This window comes from Ovis aries, chromosome 24, assembly GCF_016772045.2.
Source record: "Ovis aries strain OAR_USU_Benz2616 breed Rambouillet chromosome 24, ARS-UI_Ramb_v3.0, whole genome shotgun sequence".
Lineage (NCBI taxonomy): Eukaryota > Metazoa > Chordata > Mammalia > Artiodactyla > Bovidae > Ovis > Ovis aries.
This window is the reverse complement of record NC_056077.1, coordinates 3,403,017-3,424,597: the sequence shown is the minus strand read 5'-3', so window position 1 is coordinate 3,424,597 and position 21,581 is coordinate 3,403,017. Positions and strand designations below refer to the sequence as shown.

Genomic DNA, 21,581 nt, shown 5'->3' with positions numbered 1-21,581 from the left:
CCCTGTGTTGACACCACGCGGTGGCTGGGGATGATGCCTGATCACCTGGGCGTGAGCTCCCAGACCCCACTTCCCAAGGGACTGCGCGTGCCCAACCAGAAGACAGAATTAACTCCAACATCTCAGGCGTATCTTCCACCCTACCCCCCAGCTGCCAAGTGCTGGGGATTCAGGACCTGGGGACTCGGGATGGGACTGCTCTAGTTTTGGGAGGGGTTTCCTGGCACCATCACAACGCCCATGGGGCAGAGCACCACCCTGGCCTGTCCCTGTACTCTGGGCCCCTTCTCAAACAAAGCACGGCAAAGATCAGTGCATACTCGTCCATGGTACAGAGTTAAAGACCACCAGGGCCCTCCAATGTGAAATTCTGCAGGCACCAGGCTTATTGGCTCGACAAACCCAACAGATTCCAAGCTCTTGCCTTCAGGATGGATGGCGCAAAAAAGCAAAAATAAGCCAGTGATGGACACACGGCACCACCCTGCTCATCAGTAAAATGGGCTGAAGGGCTCAGAGCAGGGAGTGAGGGAAACCGTGAACGCTCAGCTCAGCTCATTTGTTCAAGTGAGCAGCCATCTGGGGGCGGGGGCGGTGGGAGCTGTCTCTACAGCAGCCTGGGAGCCTTTCAAAGCCTGAGAGTGGGAGGAGAAATATGAATAATTTACGGGAGACAAGACACAAACACCCAGCACAGTGGGTTCAAAGCACCTCCCTCTTACAGCCCGCCATATGACGCCCCAAGGGGAGCCCACAGGCCCCTCACACACAATTTAAGACACATCACTTCACCCGCGAACTGTTAACAGTGGGGGATGCCATTTGTGTGATATTCTAAAACTGGCTAAAGAAACTGATGGTAAGGGCAATGAGAATGCGGTGGGGGACAGAGGACCTCGATGGGGGGGCATAGGTTGACTCGCGGGGCAGGTGACAATGTTCCCATGTCCCTTAGGGTCGTCAACCACGTTCACCTGCACACTTCAGATCCGCCAGCTGGGCAGCACGTGAACCATCTCTCGACTTAAAAAACAAGACAACAACCAGTGGTCCAGAGCAGTCCCAGGGTCAGCCCGTGCTTCCCTCTGGGCCAGAGGTTTTATGACCACTGCCCCCATCGCAAAGAGAATCCATTCATTTTTTTATCAAAGTTGTACTGAAAACCCAGGCCCTGCACTAGACACTGTGGTTGTAGTAAAGAGCAAAGTGTGATCTCTGATCACTGGCGGGGCTGGAGCGGGTGGGGAAGGTGTGTGTTTTCTTGCTCTTTTACCTAAATACTCTCAGAAACACTTCCTTTGCTTGAGGAATTCCGAGGCAAACAGCACATCAGTGAACACAAAGAATGCCATCCAGCAGGCTGGGCAGGGAGGGGTTAACACACCTGTCAGAGGGGATGCTCCCCTCCCAAGGCCTCAGGAGAAGGCAGGAGATCCCCAAGCATCACTCAAGGTGTTTTCCTTGACTATTTGATCCGCCTCCTTGAATCAGGAGTTCCAGGAGGAGAAACAGAGTCCTGAACCCTCCCACGTGCGTCAGCTCATGCCCTCCCTGCCAAAACCAAGAGGGATCACTCGCTCACAGTATTTCTTACAGCAGCGGAGTCCAAGGGAAAGGCAAGGCTTCAAGGCCACACACGTCCGGTGCACACACACTGTCTGGCTCCCCCTGCCACGTGCGGGCCCTGGGTCCTGGCAGGGCTGTGAAGCGGGGACTGAAGTCCTCACAGGACACGTGCAGAGCACCTGCCAGGCGGGTAGAAGTAAGCCCTCTGCAAACGGTGGCCGTGACTGCCAGGTGCCAAGTTCTCTTCCAGGGACTAGTGAACGTGCGGGATCCGCACTTGAAACTTGGGCCGTCACCAGATTCTCGAGGATGAGAAGGAGAATGAGTTCTTCCAGAGACAGGCCCCCTCAGCATTGCCCGGGTCTGGGGCTGAAATGGACGCTGCTGGCAGCTCAGTTTGAAAGGGAAAAGCACAGCCATGGCAGTCTCGGGTTCAGAAACCCTGCCTGCCTCTCACCGCTGCCCCTTCAGCAAATCAGCTCCCCACCAGCCCTTTCCAGCACTTGTGCTTTTTCCACCTGACTCTGCTGGGCTTTGTTGTTTTACATTTGACTTTTTAATCTCTGCGTCCCTGGGTCTGTATTTAAGATCCTTCAAAATCCAACAGATATTAAATGTGAAAGTGGGTCAAATTAGGTATAAATTAATACTAGACCATGTGGTTAACTTTCATAACAAAAATTATTTTTAAAAAGAAATTCAACCTCCTCTCAGCATTTGCCTGTGGAATTAAGGCAGACGTCTGTTTTACATCACTCACTTCTGCCTCATATGAGTTTTTTTCCCCCTAAACAATGAGCTTGTTTTTATTATCAGAAAAAAAAAAAAAAAAAGACTTCCAGGTGATATGTGAAAATTCAGAACACATTTTTTATATTACAATAATCTGTTTTTAATTGTAACAACTTGGGAATTTTATAATGTCTCTTCAAATTATAAGTAGAATGGTTATCCATTTTGCCCCAAAATAGACTCTCAGTGCCAATGTTTAAGCCCCATCCCCTTGGAATAGCACGGCATTTATGCACTGATGCCAGAAATAAACATTATAAACACAGACCCATACCTGTAATGAAGCAAAGAGGAGGCAGTTGTTGGTAAGAAAAATATTTTAAAGAGTTCCTGTGCAATTATTACAAAGAAAATTCAGTGGCCATATAAAAATCAATTTAAAAAGTATTTAAAGGCTTCAGGACAACCATCTAAAAAGACCGAAAAAGGTTTGAAAAAGAACATCCCCCATGTTAAATGCTGTTTAAAACTCTGTTCATGGTAAAATGAGAATCAGCACACAACATGAAGCAAAAGCTCAGAAGCCCACTCCTCACTTCATCCTCAGTGAAATGAAGGTGAACAGATTCTTGAGTTTCCTACTAGAAAGCAAACGTTTTAAAATAGGAGAGGGCTTAGTGGGTACGGGGCCCAAGGGGGCTTCTGAGGTGGAAGTTTCACTGGCACACAACAGCATGACCAAATGCCAAGCAGAGTACTTTTCTGTATGTTTCTGAATATTTCCACAAAGAAGTGAAACACAGGAGGCCAGAAGAGAAACAATACTGTAATTTGAAGCTAAGAGTAGAAAGAGCAGCAAATATCTGGCCAGCAAGACCTTCTGAATAGTTTACAACTAGGGTCACAAGGAAGCATCTAAAAAGAAACAAGTTGTTAGGAGCAAACAACTCAGTGCTACCGGAACTACGGAAACACTGTTGTAGCAACACTGTCCAGATAAAAATCCTTTCAGCAGCTAAGGGACAACTACCCAGAGGCTATTTTAGAAAAAGAAATTGCTTTCTTTTCAGTTATTTTTAAGATGGGCTCAAATTTCACTACTTTTCTGCCCAAATACTTTGCTGTCCTATTTCAAGAATGCAGGAAATAGAGGAACACAATTTACTGTTTAATAACAACAAGAAATAGAACTGGAAGAATTTCTTTTTTCAGTATGGTCTGTGTTCTCCGGTCTTCCTGTGGAAGCAAGTGCACAAACATTTGTTCTGAGTCCTTTTCCCCAATCAGTTCCTCTTTACTTCTTTACAAATGCAAATCTTTTTTAATTTGGCAATGTGGCATATGGGATCTTAGTTCCCTGACCAGGGATCGAACCCACGCCCCCTGCATTGGAAGCTTGGAGTCTTAACCCCTGGACCGTTAGTAAAGTCCCTACAACTGTGAATATTATTAGAATGTTTATGTCTGGCATCAGTGCGCAAGAGCTGAGTTATTTCACAGGTATAGACCTTAAACGTTGACACTAAGAGAGTCTATTCACTGGAAGAGGCATTTTAAGGTCTCTATGTGGTCACACTCATAGGTGCCTCTCATCATCAGTATTCCAAGTATTGGCCCTGCCTGAGCAGGAAGTCAGCCTCAGGTGAGGAGATGGGGAGTATGAGAGGCCCTCAGGACGGGACTAGGGACTGACGGGCCCTCATGTGAGGTGACACCCTGACCATCCAGACTCTGCTGTGGGTGCCTCGAGGTGACCGTCACATGTTGGCCAGCCTCTGCAGAGCGGCACTCAATGGACCACTGGTTCAACTGTGACACAGACCCCAAACCACTACGTGCAGAAAGCCCTGGCTCCCTGTTCAGATGTCCTCCCATCAACCAGAGGCACTGAGCAAACATTTCAGGTTCAGAGCAGTGTCAACCCTACTATGCATGTGCTTACTGGGTTTTTAAACACACAGGTCTCTCTTTAGCCTCTCTTTAATCAGCACCAGGCTTCAGGGAACCCTGACCTGGCCCGCCAGCCAGCCTTGATCAGAAGTCACGCTAAAATCATCATATTTCGGAAAGGAGGTCTGATCCCAGAATTATCAAAGACACTTAGAAACATTTGTTGAATGAAATTCAACCTTAGAACTTGGCCAGAAAGAGACCCAGGAGTTCCAGCATCACTTTGCAGATCAGTATTTTACTCGAAAGCGCTGCACGTGGACGGAAGCAGGATGCACGATCTAGATCCTAATCTTCATTTCGGCAAACGAGGAACTGAGGTGGAAGAGCTAGGAGGACTCCATGGGTTTCTTCCAGAAAAAGAAGTCAGGGGAGGAGGTGGTGGAGGCGAAGACGTGGAGAGGGAGGAACCTCCATTTAAAAGGCCTGGCAGCTGACAAGCAGCCAGCTTTCTGTTCAGGTAGGAGAGCCATCAGCAGCGAGCAGAGAACTCGAGGCATTTTGGCAGAGATCTGCACTGCCAATACTCAATACCTGTGGCTGCTGCCAGGTAAGGATTCTGGGCCCACCTGGTCTAAACATATCTCAGCTGCTAGAAGACAAACTGCTACGAGCCAGTCCACTGAGGCTGGGACAGTCTGTGGGGCAGAGCACCAGGTGAGCAATGATGGCCCCACCCTTCTTAGTTCTAGTGTCTTCATTTCTCTAACATCCAGGACTTTTCTTCCAACACAGGCAGAGGCCAAGTTGCCAAACAACATCAACAGGTCACATCTGAAGTCTGAGAGTGGGTGCGGTTAAAATAAACATGGTGATAAAGTCACTGTAAGTGACAGTGGGGAGAGGCTAAAGGTAAGACACACACACAGACCTTTTAAAATAGTGTGTGTATTTTTTATTTTGGCCTGTGAACATCACACCATGCACTGACTCTGTTACTTACAGGTTTTAACCATCTTCATAGAAATCCAGCTCTTCTGGAAATACAGTGAGATGGAACTTCAGCAAACTGTGGCCCAAAGGAGGAGCCCAGGCACACTGCTTCTCAAAGGGCCAAGTGAAGTGTAAGTGAAGTCACTCAGTCGTGTCCGACTCTTTGTGACCCCATGGACACCAGGCTCCTCCGTCCGTGGGATTTTCTAGGCAAGAGTACTGGAGTGGGTTGCCATTTCTTTCTCCAGGGAACTTCCCGACCCACGGAATGAACCCAGGTCCCCCACATTGTAGACAGATACTTTACCGTCTAAGCCACCAGGGAAACCCAAAGGGCCAAAGTGCGCAACAGAGGAGATGAAGACCTATGTCATGCTCAGCCATGACCACTTGTTAAATGACAGGGACTTCTATTTCAGCCACCCTTAGAGTTTCTTCTGGCCTTGAATCCTTTCTTCTCAAACTGAGCTTAAAGCAATTCAGGGATTTTTGCAAGAAGAGAGGATTTGTTTTGCTCCAGCTGCTTTTAATTCAGTGCTGTCCAAGACTACCCTTTCTCCCTGCCTCACAAGCCAGTACTGTTGGCCAAAGGACTTCTAACACTTATCTGTACATACAAAGTGCTTCACAGAATGTGGTATTTCTACCACTGACCTGCAGTCATACTGACTTTCCCGGTCCAGGCAGTTAAGCGTTAACATTAAATTTTCTGCTTTCTGTGCTCCAGTAAAATATCTGCACCCAGCAAAGTTCTCTTCAGTTCTGACTCTCTGATTACAACCAGTCCAGGTACCAAAGGGCTGTAGGGCTGTTATCCTTTTCCTTCAAGAGAAACTAACAAAATGGTATGGCTTAAGGACTGGGCAGAGTGAAAACTGACCAAGAAAGCAGCCAATAGCCACGTTTATGGCGGAGTGACTCCTCCTCTCATCCCCAGACCCCGAGGTCCATCATTTCCTGAACACACAGATAACTGCTGTTAGTGGTCCAGGGAAGGCGCTCAGCCTCCCTGAAAACCTTCCCAGGGGAGCAAACCACAGAGGCTACAGAGTCCCTCTGTTACGTGGGAAGCGCCCAATCAACCGGGCAGAGGTCAGAGGTGGTGCAAGGGTCTGCACGGCCAACCTTTAAACTACCCCAAAACGTAAGGAATTGAGCTGTCTTAACCAACATATACAGCTTAAGGAGTAAGAAGTGGAGACGACTGAGAAAGAGTTCCAGAGTTTCCAGAGTTCACGGGAGGGCAAAAAAGTCGCCAAGTAACTACAACCCATGCAACAAGTACCAAAGCAGCGGTGAGGCCCGGCGAGGCGGCAAATCGCTGGACTGTGAAAAGGACGGGCCCGGCACCTCCCGCGAGGCCCGGCGGGCAGCAAGGGGCAGGCTGCCCTCTGCTTCCAAATCTCCCCGCCAGCTCGTCCCGAGGCCTGGCACGGAGGCAGCCCAAGCAAAAGGATCGGGATCGCGCCCCTGGGGCGCCCCGAGACTGGGGCCTCGGCCCCCTCCTCGCCCCGGGAAACGCGAGCTCTGTGATCGCCCAGAAACTCCGCGGAGATGTCTGGGTGCTGGCTGGCGGGGGCCGCTCCCCGGCCTACCTCGAACCGACGGGACGTCCCACGCACCGCCAGGGCCGCCTCGGGCCCCCTGCACCCAGGCAGAACCCCGAGACGGCGCTGCCGCCCCGGGCCGGAACTGCTCCCCTGCCTCCCTTGACCGGCCCAGGCGCTCCGCCGCAGGCCCGAGCCCTGGGATGCCTCACCTTGGGCGGGAGCCGGCGGCAGCGGACGGCGTTCTAGGGCTCAGTGCATCCTTGGTTCGCAGGGAGCCAGGAAGTGGAGCCGCGCGGCGCCCGCAACCAGTTATGTAACCGGCAGGGGCCGCAGCCGGGACGGAGGCAGCGGCCCGAGGCACTTCCGCCTCCCGTGCCGGGCCGGCGGCACAAGCGGAAGCCCATTGGCCAGCGGCGTCCACGTGGGGCGGCACCTCGCGACGCCGACGCCGCCATCTTAAGAGCGGGCGGGCCTCGCGCGAAGCAGGACATCGGAGAGTGGACACTGGAGAAGCTGGGACGTCAGCGGTGGAGCAGCGGAGGCATCTCTAGGGGGCGCGTCTGCTAGAGGCTCGCGAGGCTCTGAGAGCCGGCTGAGGGGCTGGACAGGTCGGGCCGACCCTCGCGGCTCGAACCTGGCGGGCGTGGACGCCGGGGGCGCGGTCCGGTTGGTAGCCGGCGGGCTCGGGTTCTTGGGCTGAGCGCTGAGGCTCGCAGCCGTCCACTTCCTGGCCAGCGGTCCTCTCGTTTGGTTTGGGGCTGGAGCTTTTCCATCCGCAGCGTCTGACGGGGCTTCCAGCTAGGGAAGCGTGATCCGGTGGCCAACGGCGGCTGGAGGGCAGCACCACCCGGCTCAGCGCCGGACGTCCGCGGCAGCCAGAGTCCAGTTTCTCCCGTGTATAGTGGGAGAGGGGGGCAGGGGGAGGAGTGTCAGTTGCCCTCAAGTTGGAGGAGGCTCTACTCAGCGGTCCCCACCCCATTTGGCACCAGGAACCGGTTTTTATGTTAGACAGTTGTTCCACGCACCAGGGATGGGGTGGTTTTGGGGTGACTCAAGCATATTTTTATACACTTTATTGCTATTATTATTACATCAGCTCTACCTCACATCATCCAGCATTAGATCCTGCGGACTGGGGACCCCTGGTCTACATCACAAAACCTAACTCAAACTTTGTTACTAAGGGACTTGTGTTGAGCAAAATCTGATGTTAACTTTAAAGGATATATTTATCCTTTGCCTTCAAATACCTTTCACTGGTAATATGGCCAAAGGATGGAGTAAGAAGGCTAAAATGATCAACCCTCAAAGGACCTAATTCACACCCAAACAGACATTATGACAGATTAAAACAGTCTAAAATCACACTATCTTATAAACGTTAAATGCATATTCTTTAACATTTTGACAATGAAAAGGTACCTAAAGAGATTAGAAGTCTGAAAGGTAAGTAAACAGATCAAGAGTAGTGTAACAAGGGGATATGTAACAACCCAGAAAGTCTACTGTCTACACAATAAGATGTTAGTGGCTGGTGGAACCTTGATTTGTGTAAAGCAGCTTATATAATATTTATATTTTCTTTTAGTAACAGTTTCTCTAAGTTCCTATTTTAAAAGCTGAAAAATTATGGACAAAATGAAAATATAATACAATTTACAACTCTGTAGAGTTACAGTTTTAAGTACAGCAAACATGCTGTTGTAAGCAAAAATGCTGTGGTTAATGTGTTTTGGTCCATTCAGGGCATTTCAAGCATTCTATATATTTAGTGTGTCGTTATTAACTTATAATCAAACTTGTAAAAAAAAAACTTTAGTGTGTCTATTAACTTATAATCAAACTTGTTAAAAAAACTTCAATAAGTTTAAAATAACTATAAACTTTAATATAATCAAACTTGTAAAAAAAAAAACTTTTAGGATAGAATAATCAACAGTGAGGAGGGTATAAAATGCATACTTGAAGTCCTACACATTTTCTAGAGATGGGCTGCAAATATAGCTGCAGTCTTTCCAAAATTCACTTTGAAGTGAGTACTGGTTACAAGACCCAGCAAGTCAGTGTGTCAGAGTAATTGTCCCCTAGTATCCACTGTCTTCCTCCTCTTTTTTTTTTTTTTTCCCCCTAATGTAGACCATTTTTTAAAAGTCTTTATTGAACTTGTTTACAATATTGCTTTTTATTTTATTTTATGATTTGGGTTTTTGGCTGGGAAGCCTATGGGATCTTAGCTCCTCAACCAGGGGCTAAACCCTTCCCTTCTGCCTTGGAAGGCAAAGTTTAACTACTGCATTGCCAGGGAAGTCCGTCCTCTCCTTTCTTTTTTAAAAACAACTGATTAATCACATCCTCATGTAGTAGTAGAACAGTACCCGCTTTAGCAGGCAAAGAGCTAACAAGTTAAGCTTGTACTTCTTAGCCTCCTTTGCAGCAAGATGAAACCATATGCCAAAGTTTTTACCAGTGAACAACAGTGGAAGTGATGTGAGCAACTTAGGTTCTCAAGCATGTCCTTAAGAGGAAATTGTTTAAATATTAATAACTGGTGATGCTAGGTGAAAAGTACATAGGTGTTTACTGCATTATTCTTTCAAATATTCAGAGGTTTGAAATTTTTAAATTAAAAAGATGAGATTTTAAAAAAGGAAAATTGCCCGTTTAGGGCTTTCTTGGTGGTCCAGTGGTTAAGAATCTGCCTGCCAACGCAGGGGACATAAGTTTGATCCCTGCTCAGGGAAGATCCCACATACCGCAGGGTAACTAAGGCCACGTGCTACAACTACTGAAGCCTGAGCACCCTCGAGCCTGTCCTCCCCAGGAGAGAAGCCACCACACCACACCTGGAGAGAAGCCCCACTCGCCACAACTAGAGAACGCCTGTGTGCAGCAACGAAGACACAGCACAGCTATAAATAAATATTTTTTTTAAAAAAGAAAAGTTGTTTATTTTCCTCATCCTTTCTCTTGCCTTCCATCAGTTCATATCAACAGAATGTGGAGACAGTAGTAAGCCCTTTCAGTTACACAGGAGGCAAACCCTGCCAAGGTTCTTGCTACTCAAAGTGCTGTCTTGTGGTCCAGCAGTATTAGCATCACCTGGGTGTACTTAAAATGCAGGCTCAGACCTTAGAGACCACAGGCAGGAAGGGGCATCTCCTGACCACAGGAACTGGCTCAGGGAAATCTGATTGGCACTGAGCTCAATATGGATTGGTCCTCTTAAGTCTCTGCCTTCCTGGTTTCTTTTTCTGTTACTGGTGTGTTTTGAGATATTTCTTCCAAGTGATCTAAGAGATCACTGGCTTTAAGATGATCATTCCCTCCTTCAATTTAGTTACTGAATGTAAATTTAAAAACAAAACGTGCTTTTCAGTTCCAGATTCATTTAAAGCCATGATGCACTGGGACTTCCCTAGTGGTCCAGTGGTTAAGACTCTGCCTTCGAAAATAAAGGAAAAAACAAAAAAAAAGAGAAGAATCTGCCTTCCAATGCAGGGGATGAGGCTTCAATCCCTGATCGGGGAACCGATCCACATGCTATGGGGTAACTAAGCCCGAGAGCTGCAACTACTGAGTCCACACACTCTAGAGCCCAAGCTCCACAGCAAGAGAAGCTCCTTCGCACCCCAACTAGAGAAGTCCCTGCTCAATGCCCATGCGCAAACCAAAATAAATAAATGAATAAACAAACTATGATGCATTCTCTTGGATCACAACCTTCCTGACACCCAGGAAAACAACTGGGTTTCCAAAACCAGACTTTCCAGGTAGACCTCAAAAACATTTTTTCAGGATCCCAGAAACAGAGCATGAAGAAGCCACTTCATGGCAAGTTCTACACACAGCTTGTTGACCAGCATCTGCTTTGCCTGAGAGGACACGGGACTATCCTTGGAGCACTCCCAGGAGAGGAGAAAGGCTCCAGGAGACTGGCTTGAGGTGAAATGGATTGTTCTGACTCATGGTTCTGATGGGTTTATTAACATTTGCATGGATCAAACAGAAATCCACTGCATTTCTTCACACTAACAATGAAAGGGAGAGCAAAATAAAAAAATCCCTTTTGAAACTGCCCCCCCCCCAAAAAAATATTTAGGAATAAGTCTGACTAAGGAGGTAAAAGGCTTAGATGTTGAGAACTATAAAATAATGATAAAGGAAATTGAAGACTATTCAAATAAATGGAAAAGAGATTCCATGCTCTTGGATTAGAAGAATTAATGTTAAAATGCTTGGGCTACTCAAAGCAATCTATGGATTTAATGCAATCCTTGTTATTTAATTGTGATATCTTTCACAAAATTAGAAAAAGTAATCCTAAAATTTATATGGAACCATAAAATACCCCAAATTACCAAAGCAACCCTGGGGGAAAAGAACAAAGCTGGAGGCATAATCCTCCCAGCAACAGTAATCAAAACAGGGTAGTATTTGCACAAAAACAGACACATGGATCAATGGAACAGAACAGAAAGCTCAGAAATAAACTATATAACTATGGTCAATTACTCTTCAACATAGGGGCAAGAATATACAACGGAGAAAAAACAGTCTCTTCAGCAAGTGGTGTTGGGAAAGTTGGACAGCGGCATGTATATCAATGAAGTTAGAACACACCTTTACACTATACACAAAGATAAACTCAAAATGGCTTAAAGACTTAAATATAAGACACAAAACTCCTAGACGAGATCATAGGCAAAACATTCCCTGACATACATCGTAGCAATATTTTCTTAGGTCAGTCTCCCGAGGCAATAGAAATAGAAGCAAAAATAAAAAACAAATGGGACCTAATCAAGCTTACATGTTTTTGCACAGCAAAGGAAACCATAAACAAAATGAAAAGACAACTAGGAGAAAATATTTTAAAATTATGTGACTGACAAGGGCTTAATTTCAAAAAATTTACAAACAGGGACTTCCCTGGTGGTCCAGTGACTAAGACTCCATGTTCCCAATGCAGGGGGCACAGGTTCCATCCCTGGTCAGGGAACTAGATCTGGCATGCCACAACTGAAGACCCCTCATGCCACAACTAAGTCCAAGCACAGCCTAAATTTAAAAAAAAAAAATTTAAACATACAAACAGCTCATACAACTCAAGCCACAACTAAGTCCCAGCACAGCCTAAATAATTTTTTTTTAATATACAAACAGCTCATACAACTCAACAACAACAAAAACAACCCAATCAAATGGGGAGGAGATCTAAACAGACATTTCTCCAAAGAAGACATACAGATGGCCAATAGGCACATGAAAAGATGCTCAGCTCTGCTAATTATTAGAGAAATGCAAATCAAACCTACGAGGTACAATCTCACACAGGTCAGAATGACCCTCATTAAAAAATCTACAAATAAAAAGCCAAATAATTGCATTTCTAGGCATATATCTAGAGAAAACCATACTTCGACAAGATACATGCACCCAAATGTTCATTGCAGCACTATTTACAATTGCCAGGACATGAAAGCAACCTAAATGGTCATCAACAAAGGAATGGATAGAACTTCCCTAGTTGTCCACTGGTTAAGAACTGGCCTGCCAATGCAGGGGACATGGGTTTGATCCCTGGTCCGGGAAGATGCCACATTCCATGGAGCAACTAAGCCCATGTGCCACAACTACTGAGCCTGTGAGCTGCAACTCGTGTGCCTGTGTGCTGCAACTACTGAAGCCCACGCAACTGGAGGCTGTGCTCTGCAACAAGAGAAGCCACTGCAATGAGAATCCCATGCTCTGTGACGAAGAGGAGACCCTGATCACTGCAACCAGAGAAAGCCTGTGCGTGGGCAATGAAGACCCAGCACAACCAAAAGTAAATAAAAATTTAAAAATTTAAAAACCAGAGGAATGGATAAAGAAGATGTGTACCATATATACATTGGAGTATTATCCAGCCATAAAAAGGAATGAAATTGGGTCATCTGTAGAGATGTGACTGGACCTAGAGATTGTCATACAGAGTGAAGTAAGTCAGAAAGAGACAAACAAATAGCATATATTAATGCATGTATATAGAATCTAGAAAAATGGTACTGATGATCTTATTTGCAAAGCAGAAATAGAGGCATAGATGTAGAAAATAAATGTATGGACACCAAGGGGGATGGGAGGTGGGATGAATTGGGAGATTGGGATTGCCCATATATACACTATTGATACTGTGTATAAAATAAGTAACTAATGAGAACACTGTATAGCTCAGGGAATTCTACTCAGTGCTCTGTGGGTGACCTAAATGGAAAAGAAAGCCAAAAAAAGAGGGGATATATGTATATATGTAAAGCTGATTCACTTTGCTGTGCAGTAGAAACTAACAACATTATAAAGCAACCATACTCTAATAATTAAAAAAGAAAAGATACGTGCAGCTCAGTGTTCACTGCAGCACTGTTTACAATAGCCAAGACATGGAAGCAACCTAAATGTCCATCGACAGACCAACAAGGACCTACTGTATAGCACAGGAAACTCTATACTCAGTATTTTGTAATAACCTATATGGGTAAAGAACCTGAAAAAGATTCAGTGTATGTATAACTCAATCACTGTGATGTATACCTGAAATTAACACAACATTGTAAATCAACTACACAATTTGAAGTCTTGTTAATTGTCATTGTTCAGTCACTAAGTCATGTCCAACTCTTTGGACTGCAGCACACCAGGCTTCCCTGTCCTTCACCCCGGAATTTGCTCAGATTCATGTCCACTGAGTCAGTGATGCTATCTAACCACATCATCCTCTGCTTCCCCCTTCTCCTTTTGCCTTCAATCTTTCCAAGCACCAGGGTCTTCTCAAGTGAGCCGGCTGTTCACCTCAAGCAGCCAAATAACAAATTGGAGAGGGTGTGTAGAAAAGCAGAACCTCCTACAATGTTGATAGGAATGTAAATTATGCAGCCACTACGGAGAACAATATGGAGGCTCCTTAGAAAACTAAAAATAGAGTTGTCATATGACCCAGCAATCCTAGTCTTGGGCATATATTACCAAAGGAGAAAGGGAGTGGTGGAGGAATAATTTAAGAGTCTGGGATTAGCAAATACAAACTACTATATATAAAGTAAATAAACAATAAGGTCCTACTGTATACGACTGGGGAATATATTCAATATTCTGTAATAAACCACAATGAAAAGAGAAAAATCCATAAAATAGATTTACATGGGCAAACAATCTCCCTAGGGAATTTCTGGTGATCTAGTGACTGGGACTTGGTGATTTCTCTGGGTTCAGTCCTTGGTCTGGGAACTAGGATTCCACAAGCTGGGCGGCATGGCCAAAAAACAACTATCACCACCACAACAAAAGAGCAACAAAGAAGCCCCCACAACTCTCTGGATACACGTAAGTCTAAAGAAGCAAAGACTTTATCACATTTGTATTGGAAAATAAGTGAAAGGGGAAAATTTGCATGGATCAAAGATAGTTCAACCAGGAATCAAGTAAGTTGCTTCCAAAAAAAAATTCCTTTGGCTGGAAAATGATGCAAGTGTATAGTTGGATGACAAAGGATGATACTGATTTCTGCAATTAAAATTGAGACAGAGTCACTTAGCCTGGACTAAGAGGGTCAGGACAGTATATTGGGAGGATCTGATTCTCCATTTTTCTGTCAGTGTACCCTGAGACTGGGCTTACCCACCAGAATCACAGAAGAGTGAGGTTTAAACCAAATTCTGGCTTACTTTCTGATAGTTAAGAGTCACTGGACTGCTCCTATTCCTGCTCCAGACACCTCTTCTCTTAGTGTTCCTGGGAAACTAAATCGATAACCAGAAACTTGGTAAGCAGGTTATAAGAGGAAGGGAAACAGTCTTTAAAAAAAAAAAAAAAAATTAACCTGGGGCCCTGGCTTTGGGAGTGTGGAGTCTTAACCACTGGACCACCAGGGAAGTCCCTCAATACATTTTTAATTATGTTGGCATTTTATGTACAACTTGGTATCACATTTTTAAACTTACATTGGAAACATTTCCCCATGTTATCAAAAACTTCTATATAGCATCTTAATTGGCTGCAATGTTTCCTCCTGCAAAAGAGGAAAAATACTTAGAAAATAGGTCATTTCCAATTTTTCTCTACTGTAATTCTTCATGTCTTCCCATCCATTTCCATTCATCTTTTTCCATTTTCAACATATCTCCATGGCACTTACTGCCAGCTGTCTCCAATATCTGCTTCCTCCTTCTCTGTCACTGTAATAGCACTTGTGCTTTTTAGCTGGGTGTGGGCTGCTCTGTACTACTAGCTTACTTGCCTCCTTTGAGCTAGGTGTGGTTATGTGACCTCTTGACTAAGATCTAGAGACTGGAATGTGAACAGAAGAGGTAGGTGCATTCTCCCAAGAAAATATATTGAGACGTACTCAGAATTTTCTATGAAGATAATATCATCCGTGTTTTTGCAAACACATTTGTAAACTGAAAACTTCTTTGAAACTGCCCTCTGAAGAGAGATATTCTGAGATCTTCTGATATTTTTTCACCTGGAGAAGGCAAAGCTGTATTGATATACAGGCCAAAAGGTCACAAGCAATTAGTGCAGAGCTGCGGAAGGAGCTCAAATTTCTAATACCACACCCCTACACTACGGCACCCAGTGCCAGTAAAGAGGATATATGCGGTAATGGGGCAGATCGACTGTGAAGTTATTAGGTGGCCTACAATGTCCACTGAAGCAATCGGATGGCTCTACTGCCGCTTGAGACCCGTTGTGGCTCTGAGCTCAATCTGGGACGGTTGGGCTGCATTCCCCGGGCACAATGCCCCTAGAATACTTTGGACATATCAGCAATCCCGCCTATGCCGACCTGAACTCTGCCCACGCAGATGATACCCTATTTACATTCCACCGCCTCGCAGTCCACCCAAGACACAGGTCAAGACTAGAACCCATACTCCTGGCCACTCAGAGACCTCACCCCGGCTCGACCGAAGTTTAGGACCCATGGGACAATGCCTGCCGAACCCACATTTCAGAGCCGATTCTCCTCATCTGCTTGCTCTCCTTCTTCCTTGAAACATTACGCCCCTCCCTCCGTGGTCAAGCTAACGTTCCACTTCCTCAAGTCGGCGGGTAGGGAGCTCACAGAGGAGACCCAGGTAGCGGAACCGGAAATGCTTGGGAAAACCGAGGGAAAACTATATCTCCCAGAATGCCCGGTGAGCCTCAGATCTTCTGTTAAGGCGCCCGATTGGTCGATATTCAAAAGGGACTAGCCCCTCTGAGATCACGCTAGCCAATCACAGGGCAGAGCTGCGGAAAAGCACGAGGATGGACCGCGTCTCGCGGATTTCTCGGCGGGTCTAGCGTAAGGGAGCGTAGGAGCTTAGTTGTGCCTCGGCTGCCCGTCTCCAGTTTCAGCTGCGTGTTGCTATTGTTGCTTTTGCAGGCTTTCTGAGATTTTTAGTCTCGGAGCCCTAGGTGGGGCCCGACCAGGCCGGGAGTCTGCCTTTCCGAAGCTGAGCCCGGAAGAGGAGTTATCGCCTAAGGTCTTAAAGGATTCAGGGAAGCGAAGGGGGTGCGTGGAGGAGTTCGACAGCCGAATTGGCCCCTCCAAGGACTGTTCTCCGGAGAAGGCAATGGCAACACACTCCAGTACTCTTGCCTGGAAAATCGCATGGATGGAGGAGCCTGGAAGGCTGCAGTCCATGGGGTCGCTGAGGGTCGGACACAACTGAGCGACTTCACTTTCACTTTTCACTTTCATGCATTGGAGAAGGAAATGGCAACCCACTCCAGTGTTCTTGCCTGGAGAATCCCAGGGACGGGGGAGCCTGGTGGGCTGCCGTCTATGGGGTCGCACAGAGTCGGACACGACTGAAGCGACTTAGCAGCAGCAGCAGAACTATTCTCTCCCCTCCCTTATCTGCCCTGAGGTCCCTGTGGCGACTGAAAGAATGCACTACCACCACCCCACCCACCCCCCAAGATGGCATCCACACTCCCTACAACCATGGCCCAGATGAGACCAGGTCCCTTCTCTTGGTCCAAGGTCCGGTCGCTCCTTTCTGGCCTCCGCCTGGCCTCTTGTAGAAGAGGGTTAGGCTCCTGATCCCCGTGAGCGCTTTTACCAAGCTGTCTTTGTTCCTACCTAAGACAGAAGAAATGGCTAATCAGAACCGGCCTTTTAGAACCTCCAACTGGGAACAGGGCGCATAGGAGACTACGTAAGAGTACCTCAGAGTATTTCTGAAATGCTGCTCAAACTTAAACAGTTTTCTAAGCTTTATTCCACACCTGTTGAATGAACAGAAACCCCAGGTGGTTCTTAATCACACTAGAATTCTATAGGATTTATAGAACTGGTGAATTTAGCGAAGGAGAAATAGGCCTGGATGTGACTGCGCTTAACAATTAGTGTCAGGAGGAAGAAGGAGAGGGAAAGATAACTGGGAGAATCCTAGACCTCGTGTTCGCTTTGTGATTCTTCCTGGGCTGCTCACTCATCTCCTTTCTCTTAGAGCAAGAGTCCCCAACTTCCAGAATTTAATGTCTAATGCCTGATGATCTGAGGTGGAGCTGATGTAATAATAGGTGTAGAGTGCACAATAAATGTAATGTGCTTGAATTATCCCCAAACCCACCACCTCCCCATCCCCCCACCTCTGGCTGTGGAAAAGCTGTCTCCCACGTAACCAGTCCCTGGTGCCAAAAAGAATGGGTAGCGCTGCCTTAGAGCAACCCTACTTAACTCCCTTGCTGAGAGTTGTTCCCTCTATTCTCTTCTAACAGACTCTTCCAGAACTTCTCAGGGTTTACTGTTTTGGTCCTTACACTACTGCCTCCAAAATTACATCTATTTTTACTCCCTCCTTCCTAAATCCTACCTCCAGCCCTCAGAACCCACTCATAACCCCACCCCAGCGGTCAGGTACCTTTTCCAACAAGCTCTTGCCTCTGATATTTCTAGCTTTTCTCAGCATTCCCAGACTGAGTAAGGTAGTAGCTTTCTGGCTTGGCCTGAGATGGGCTGTCCTGTTGTTTCAGGGACCAGTGTTGTTTGAGGACCTGGCTGTCTGTTTTTCTCAAGAGGAGTGTGTGAGTCTGCACCCTGCCCAGAGGTCCCTCAGCAGAGAAGCGACACAGGAGTGTTTTGAGGACAAGGCCTTGATTAGTAACACAATTGTTTCCTGTGTTTTGGAACTTTCTAGGATTCAGTTTAGTTGAGTTCAGTCGCTCAGTCGTGTCCGACTCTTCGACCCCATGAATCACAGCACGCCAGGCCTCCCTGTCCATCACCAACTCCCGGAGTTCACTCAGACTCACGTCCATCGAGTCGGTGATGCCATCCAGCCATCTCATCCTCTGTTGTCCCCTTCTCCTCCTGCCCCCAATCCCTCCCAGCATCAGAGTCTTTTCCAATGAATCAACTCTTCGCATGAGGTGGCCAAAGTACTGGAGTTTCAGCTTTAGCATCATTCCTTCCAAAGAAATCCCAGGGCTGATCTCCTTCAGAATGCACTGGTTGGATCTCCTTGCAGTCCAAGGAACTCTCAAGAGTCTTCTCCAACACCACAGTTCAAAAGCATCAATTCTTCGGCGCTCAGCCGCCTTCACAGTCCAACTCTCACATCCATACGTGACTACTGGAAAAACCATAGCCTTGACTAGATGGACCTTAGTCGGCAAAGTAATGTCTCTGCTTTTGAATATGCTATCTAGGTTGGTCATAATTTTTCTTCCAAGGAGTAAGCGTCTTTTAATTTCATGGCAGCAGTCACCATCTGCAGTGATTTTGGAGCCCCCAAAAATAAAGTCTGACACTGTTTCCACTGTTTCCCCATCTATTTCCCATGAAGTGATGGGACTGGATGCCATGATCTTCGTTTTCTGAATGTTGAGCTTTAAGCTAACTTTTTCGCTCTCCTCTTTCACTTTGATCAAGAGGCTCCTTAGTTCCTCTTCACTTTCTGCCATAAGGGTGGTGTCATCTGCATATCTGAGGTTATTGATATTTCTCCTGGCAATCTTGATTCCAGTTTGTGTTTCTTCCAGTCCAGCGTTTCTCATGATGTACTCTGCATATAAGTTAAATAAGCATTGCATATCTCATCCACTTGGTATGGGAGAGTGGGACCTATCCTTGAATTATTTATGTGGAAATGACAATAACTTGAATGAGAGTGTGATTTTTCAAAGGGTGAGATGAGTCTTAGGCAAAAATCAGTAATTCCCTGGTGGTCCAGTGGTTAGGACTGCCCAGGTGGAGAACTAAAATCCGGCAAGCCAAAGGGTGTGGCCAAAAAAGGGGCAAAATTCCTGGCTATTACAGTGACTATGGTTTTGCATAAGACATGGCAGTACCTGGTAATCATTCCAAATATTTGTTATGGTCAATTCATAATTTTACTTATGAAGTTCCATTAGTATGGGTTACTATTATTTGGAAATTTTTAAAAAGTTGGAAATTGCTTTAATCGTAGGGAATGGTGTGCCTTTCTCACTTAAAAGGAGCTATATGTAGAAATGTCCCCATGCCTGAGTAAATTTTATCCTTGACTGGGGTTGACTATTTGAACTTCCCATAACTCACATTTTATATTTTCTACTTCTTTCTTCATCATGTTGTTTTCCTCTAACTTCTTGAACACATGAAGCACATTTATAATAGCTCTTTAAATGTTCTTTCTACTAGTTTTGTCATCTGTCATTTCTGGGTCTGCTTTTGTTGACTGATTTTTCTTCTAGTTCAGTTCAGTTCAGTCGCTCAGTTGTGTCCGACTCTTTTCGACCCCATGAATCGCAGCATGCCATGCCTCCCTGTCCATCACCAACTCCAGGAGTTCACTCAGACTCACGTCCATTGAGTCGGTGATGCCATCCAGCCATCTCATCCTCTGTCGTCCCCTTCTCCTCCTGCCCCCAATCCCTCCCAACATCAGAGTCTTTTCCAATGAGTCAGCTCTTTGCATGAGGTGGCCAAAGTACTGGAGCTTCAGCTTTAGCATCATTCCTTCCAAAGAAATCCCAGGGATGATCTCCTTCAGAATGCACTGGTTGGATCTCCTTGCAGTCCAACGGACTCTCAAGAGTCTTCTCCAACAGCACAGTTCAAAAGCATCAATTCTTCAGCGCTCAGCCTTCTTCACAGTCCAACTCTCACACCCATACATGACTACTGGAAAAACCATAGCCTTGACTAGATGGACCTTAGTCGGCAAAGTAATGTCTCTGCTTTTGAATATGTTACGGGTCATATTTTTCTGCTTACTTCCATGCCCGGTAATTTTTTTATTGGATGTTGGCCATTGTGAGATTTATGTTGTTGGATGCTGGGTTTTGTTTTTTCAGAACAGTTTTCGGACTTTGGTGTGGGGTGCTAATTTAAGTTACTTGGAATAAATATGATCCTTTCAAGTCTTGATTTGTGTTCTGTTAGGGTGTGTTCAGAGCAATCTTTAATCTAGGGCTGATTTGGCCTCCTGCTAAGGCAGTGTCTAAGGATACTGCCTGATGCTTTGTGCAGCAGGGACTGTCTCCACTTTGGAAGATGAACTACTGAAGTGTTTTGTGAACTCTGGAGATTGCTCTTTCTATTCCTTTTTGGTGGTTCTTTCCTGAGCCTGGGGTTGTTTCCTCACATGCATGTACAGATTAATATGCAGCCAGTCTTAAGGGGATCCCATCTAGATGCCCAGAGCTCACTGCCTGGACATCTGCCCTCTTCTCTGGTATTTTGCCATCACATTCTAGCTGCATTGACTTTCCTGAATTTGGTTTTCTTGAATCAGCAAAACCACTGAGGACTGGGTTTCCACACACTGCCCTGCAGCCCTGAAATCCTTTCTAGGCAGCAAATTGGGGCAATCGTAGGGCTGTTGCTTTGGAAGGAAAAGAAAATCCCTTTTGGATTGACATATTGGCTTTATAAATTATGGATATTTGGGAGAACACTAAAAAGGAATGAATTTTTTTTTCTTTCTGGCAGGCCTGAGTTTTGTCAGCCATCCTACAATTTCCTGGTCCTCTGTGTAACTATCAATAGTTTGTTCTTACCCTAGTACTACTTGAGAGTGTTTATATTTTGTTTTGTTTTTATCAGCAGAAGATGATAAGATTGAGATTAATCAGCAGCTACATCTAGAATCTATGGGACTTGAAGAGCTTGCCCTAGAAAAATGTTCACTTGCTATACCCCTCATCTATTACCCAGAAAAATGCTCTGAGCATGGAGCTGGAAACTTTGAAGGGAAAATAGCAGGTGGAACTTCTGCTTGCAAGAAAAGGTTCAGAAGCCTTTTAGTTACCATTGAAAACCACACCCCAAAGATAAAACTAGCTCAAAGTTTAAGAACCAGAGCCCTTCTCAAAATTCTTCTATTTCCCAAAGAAGAAACCAAAAAGTCATACAAGTGTCCTGAATGTGACCAAAGCTTCAGTGATAGTTCATACCTCGTTTGGCATCAGAAAACACATGTAGGAAAGAAAAAGTGTAAATGTGATGACCGCAGGAAGATTTTCAATCACAGATCCAACCTGAGAGCTCACAGGAGAAACCACACTGGCAAGAAGCCATATAAGTGTACACAGTGTGGCAGGAGCTTCCGCCAGCCCTCACACCTGTCTCAGCACAGGAAGACCCACCTGAAGGAGAAAATCCATAGGTATGGCATATGTGGAAGGGGGTTCACGCAGCTCCGGGGACTGTCACAGCATCAGAAAACCCACACTGCCACAAAAGCCGGCGATAAATATGTTGGTCAGAAAACAAATCTTGCTTTGCCCGAGGAAAAGCACAGGTCAGCCGCCCAGCAGCTGTGCAGTCCCAGCAGGAAATGCTTTGGGCAGCCCTCGTATCCCTTCCCGGGAGAGGCCACAAAGACAATCTGA

At 45.9% G+C, this 21,581-nt stretch overlaps 2 protein-coding genes across 6 annotated transcripts in view; one reads left to right on the top strand and one right to left on the bottom strand.

Moving 5' to 3' along the window:
• Window positions 1-15,775, bottom strand: part of NAA60 (N-alpha-acetyltransferase 60, NatF catalytic subunit) — a 26,049-nt gene extending 10,274 nt beyond the window's left edge. For 2 of the 5 annotated variants that reach the window (XM_042240560.2, XM_012104029.5), the window contains exon 1: window positions 6,941-7,044. The gene's annotated coding sequence lies outside the window, so the exon portion shown is untranslated. Of the gene's footprint in view, window positions 1-5,191; window positions 5,388-6,940; window positions 7,045-14,710; window positions 14,779-15,669 lie in introns of those variants that run through there. The other 3 variants (XM_012104033.5, XM_012104032.5, XM_042240561.2) reach the window with 3 other exon arrangements.
• On the top strand, window positions 4,591-21,581 carry ZNF597 (zinc finger protein 597). Its single transcript, XM_042240667.1, has 7 exons — window positions 4,591-4,798; window positions 6,607-6,903; window positions 7,003-7,251; window positions 7,340-7,397; window positions 16,141-16,327; window positions 17,484-17,865; window positions 20,794-21,581. Exons 1-7 carry the CDS (start codon window positions 4,591-4,593, stop codon window positions 21,579-21,581), a joined length of 2,169 nt encoding a protein of 722 aa, XP_042096601.1.

Coding starts and splice junctions, on each gene's coding strand:
- ZNF597 (XM_042240667.1), top strand. CDS start 4,591: ATGGGTTTCTTCCAGAAAAAGAAGTCAGGGGAGGAGGTGGTGGAGGCG. Junction 7,252..7,339: donor GACACTGGAGAAGCTGGGAC/GTCAGCGGTGGA, acceptor GGGGCTGGACAG/GTCGGGCCGACCCTCGCGGC. Junction 16,328..17,483: donor AGGACTGTTCTCCGGAGAAG/GCAATGGCAACA, acceptor CTCTTCTAACAG/ACTCTTCCAGAACTTCTCAG.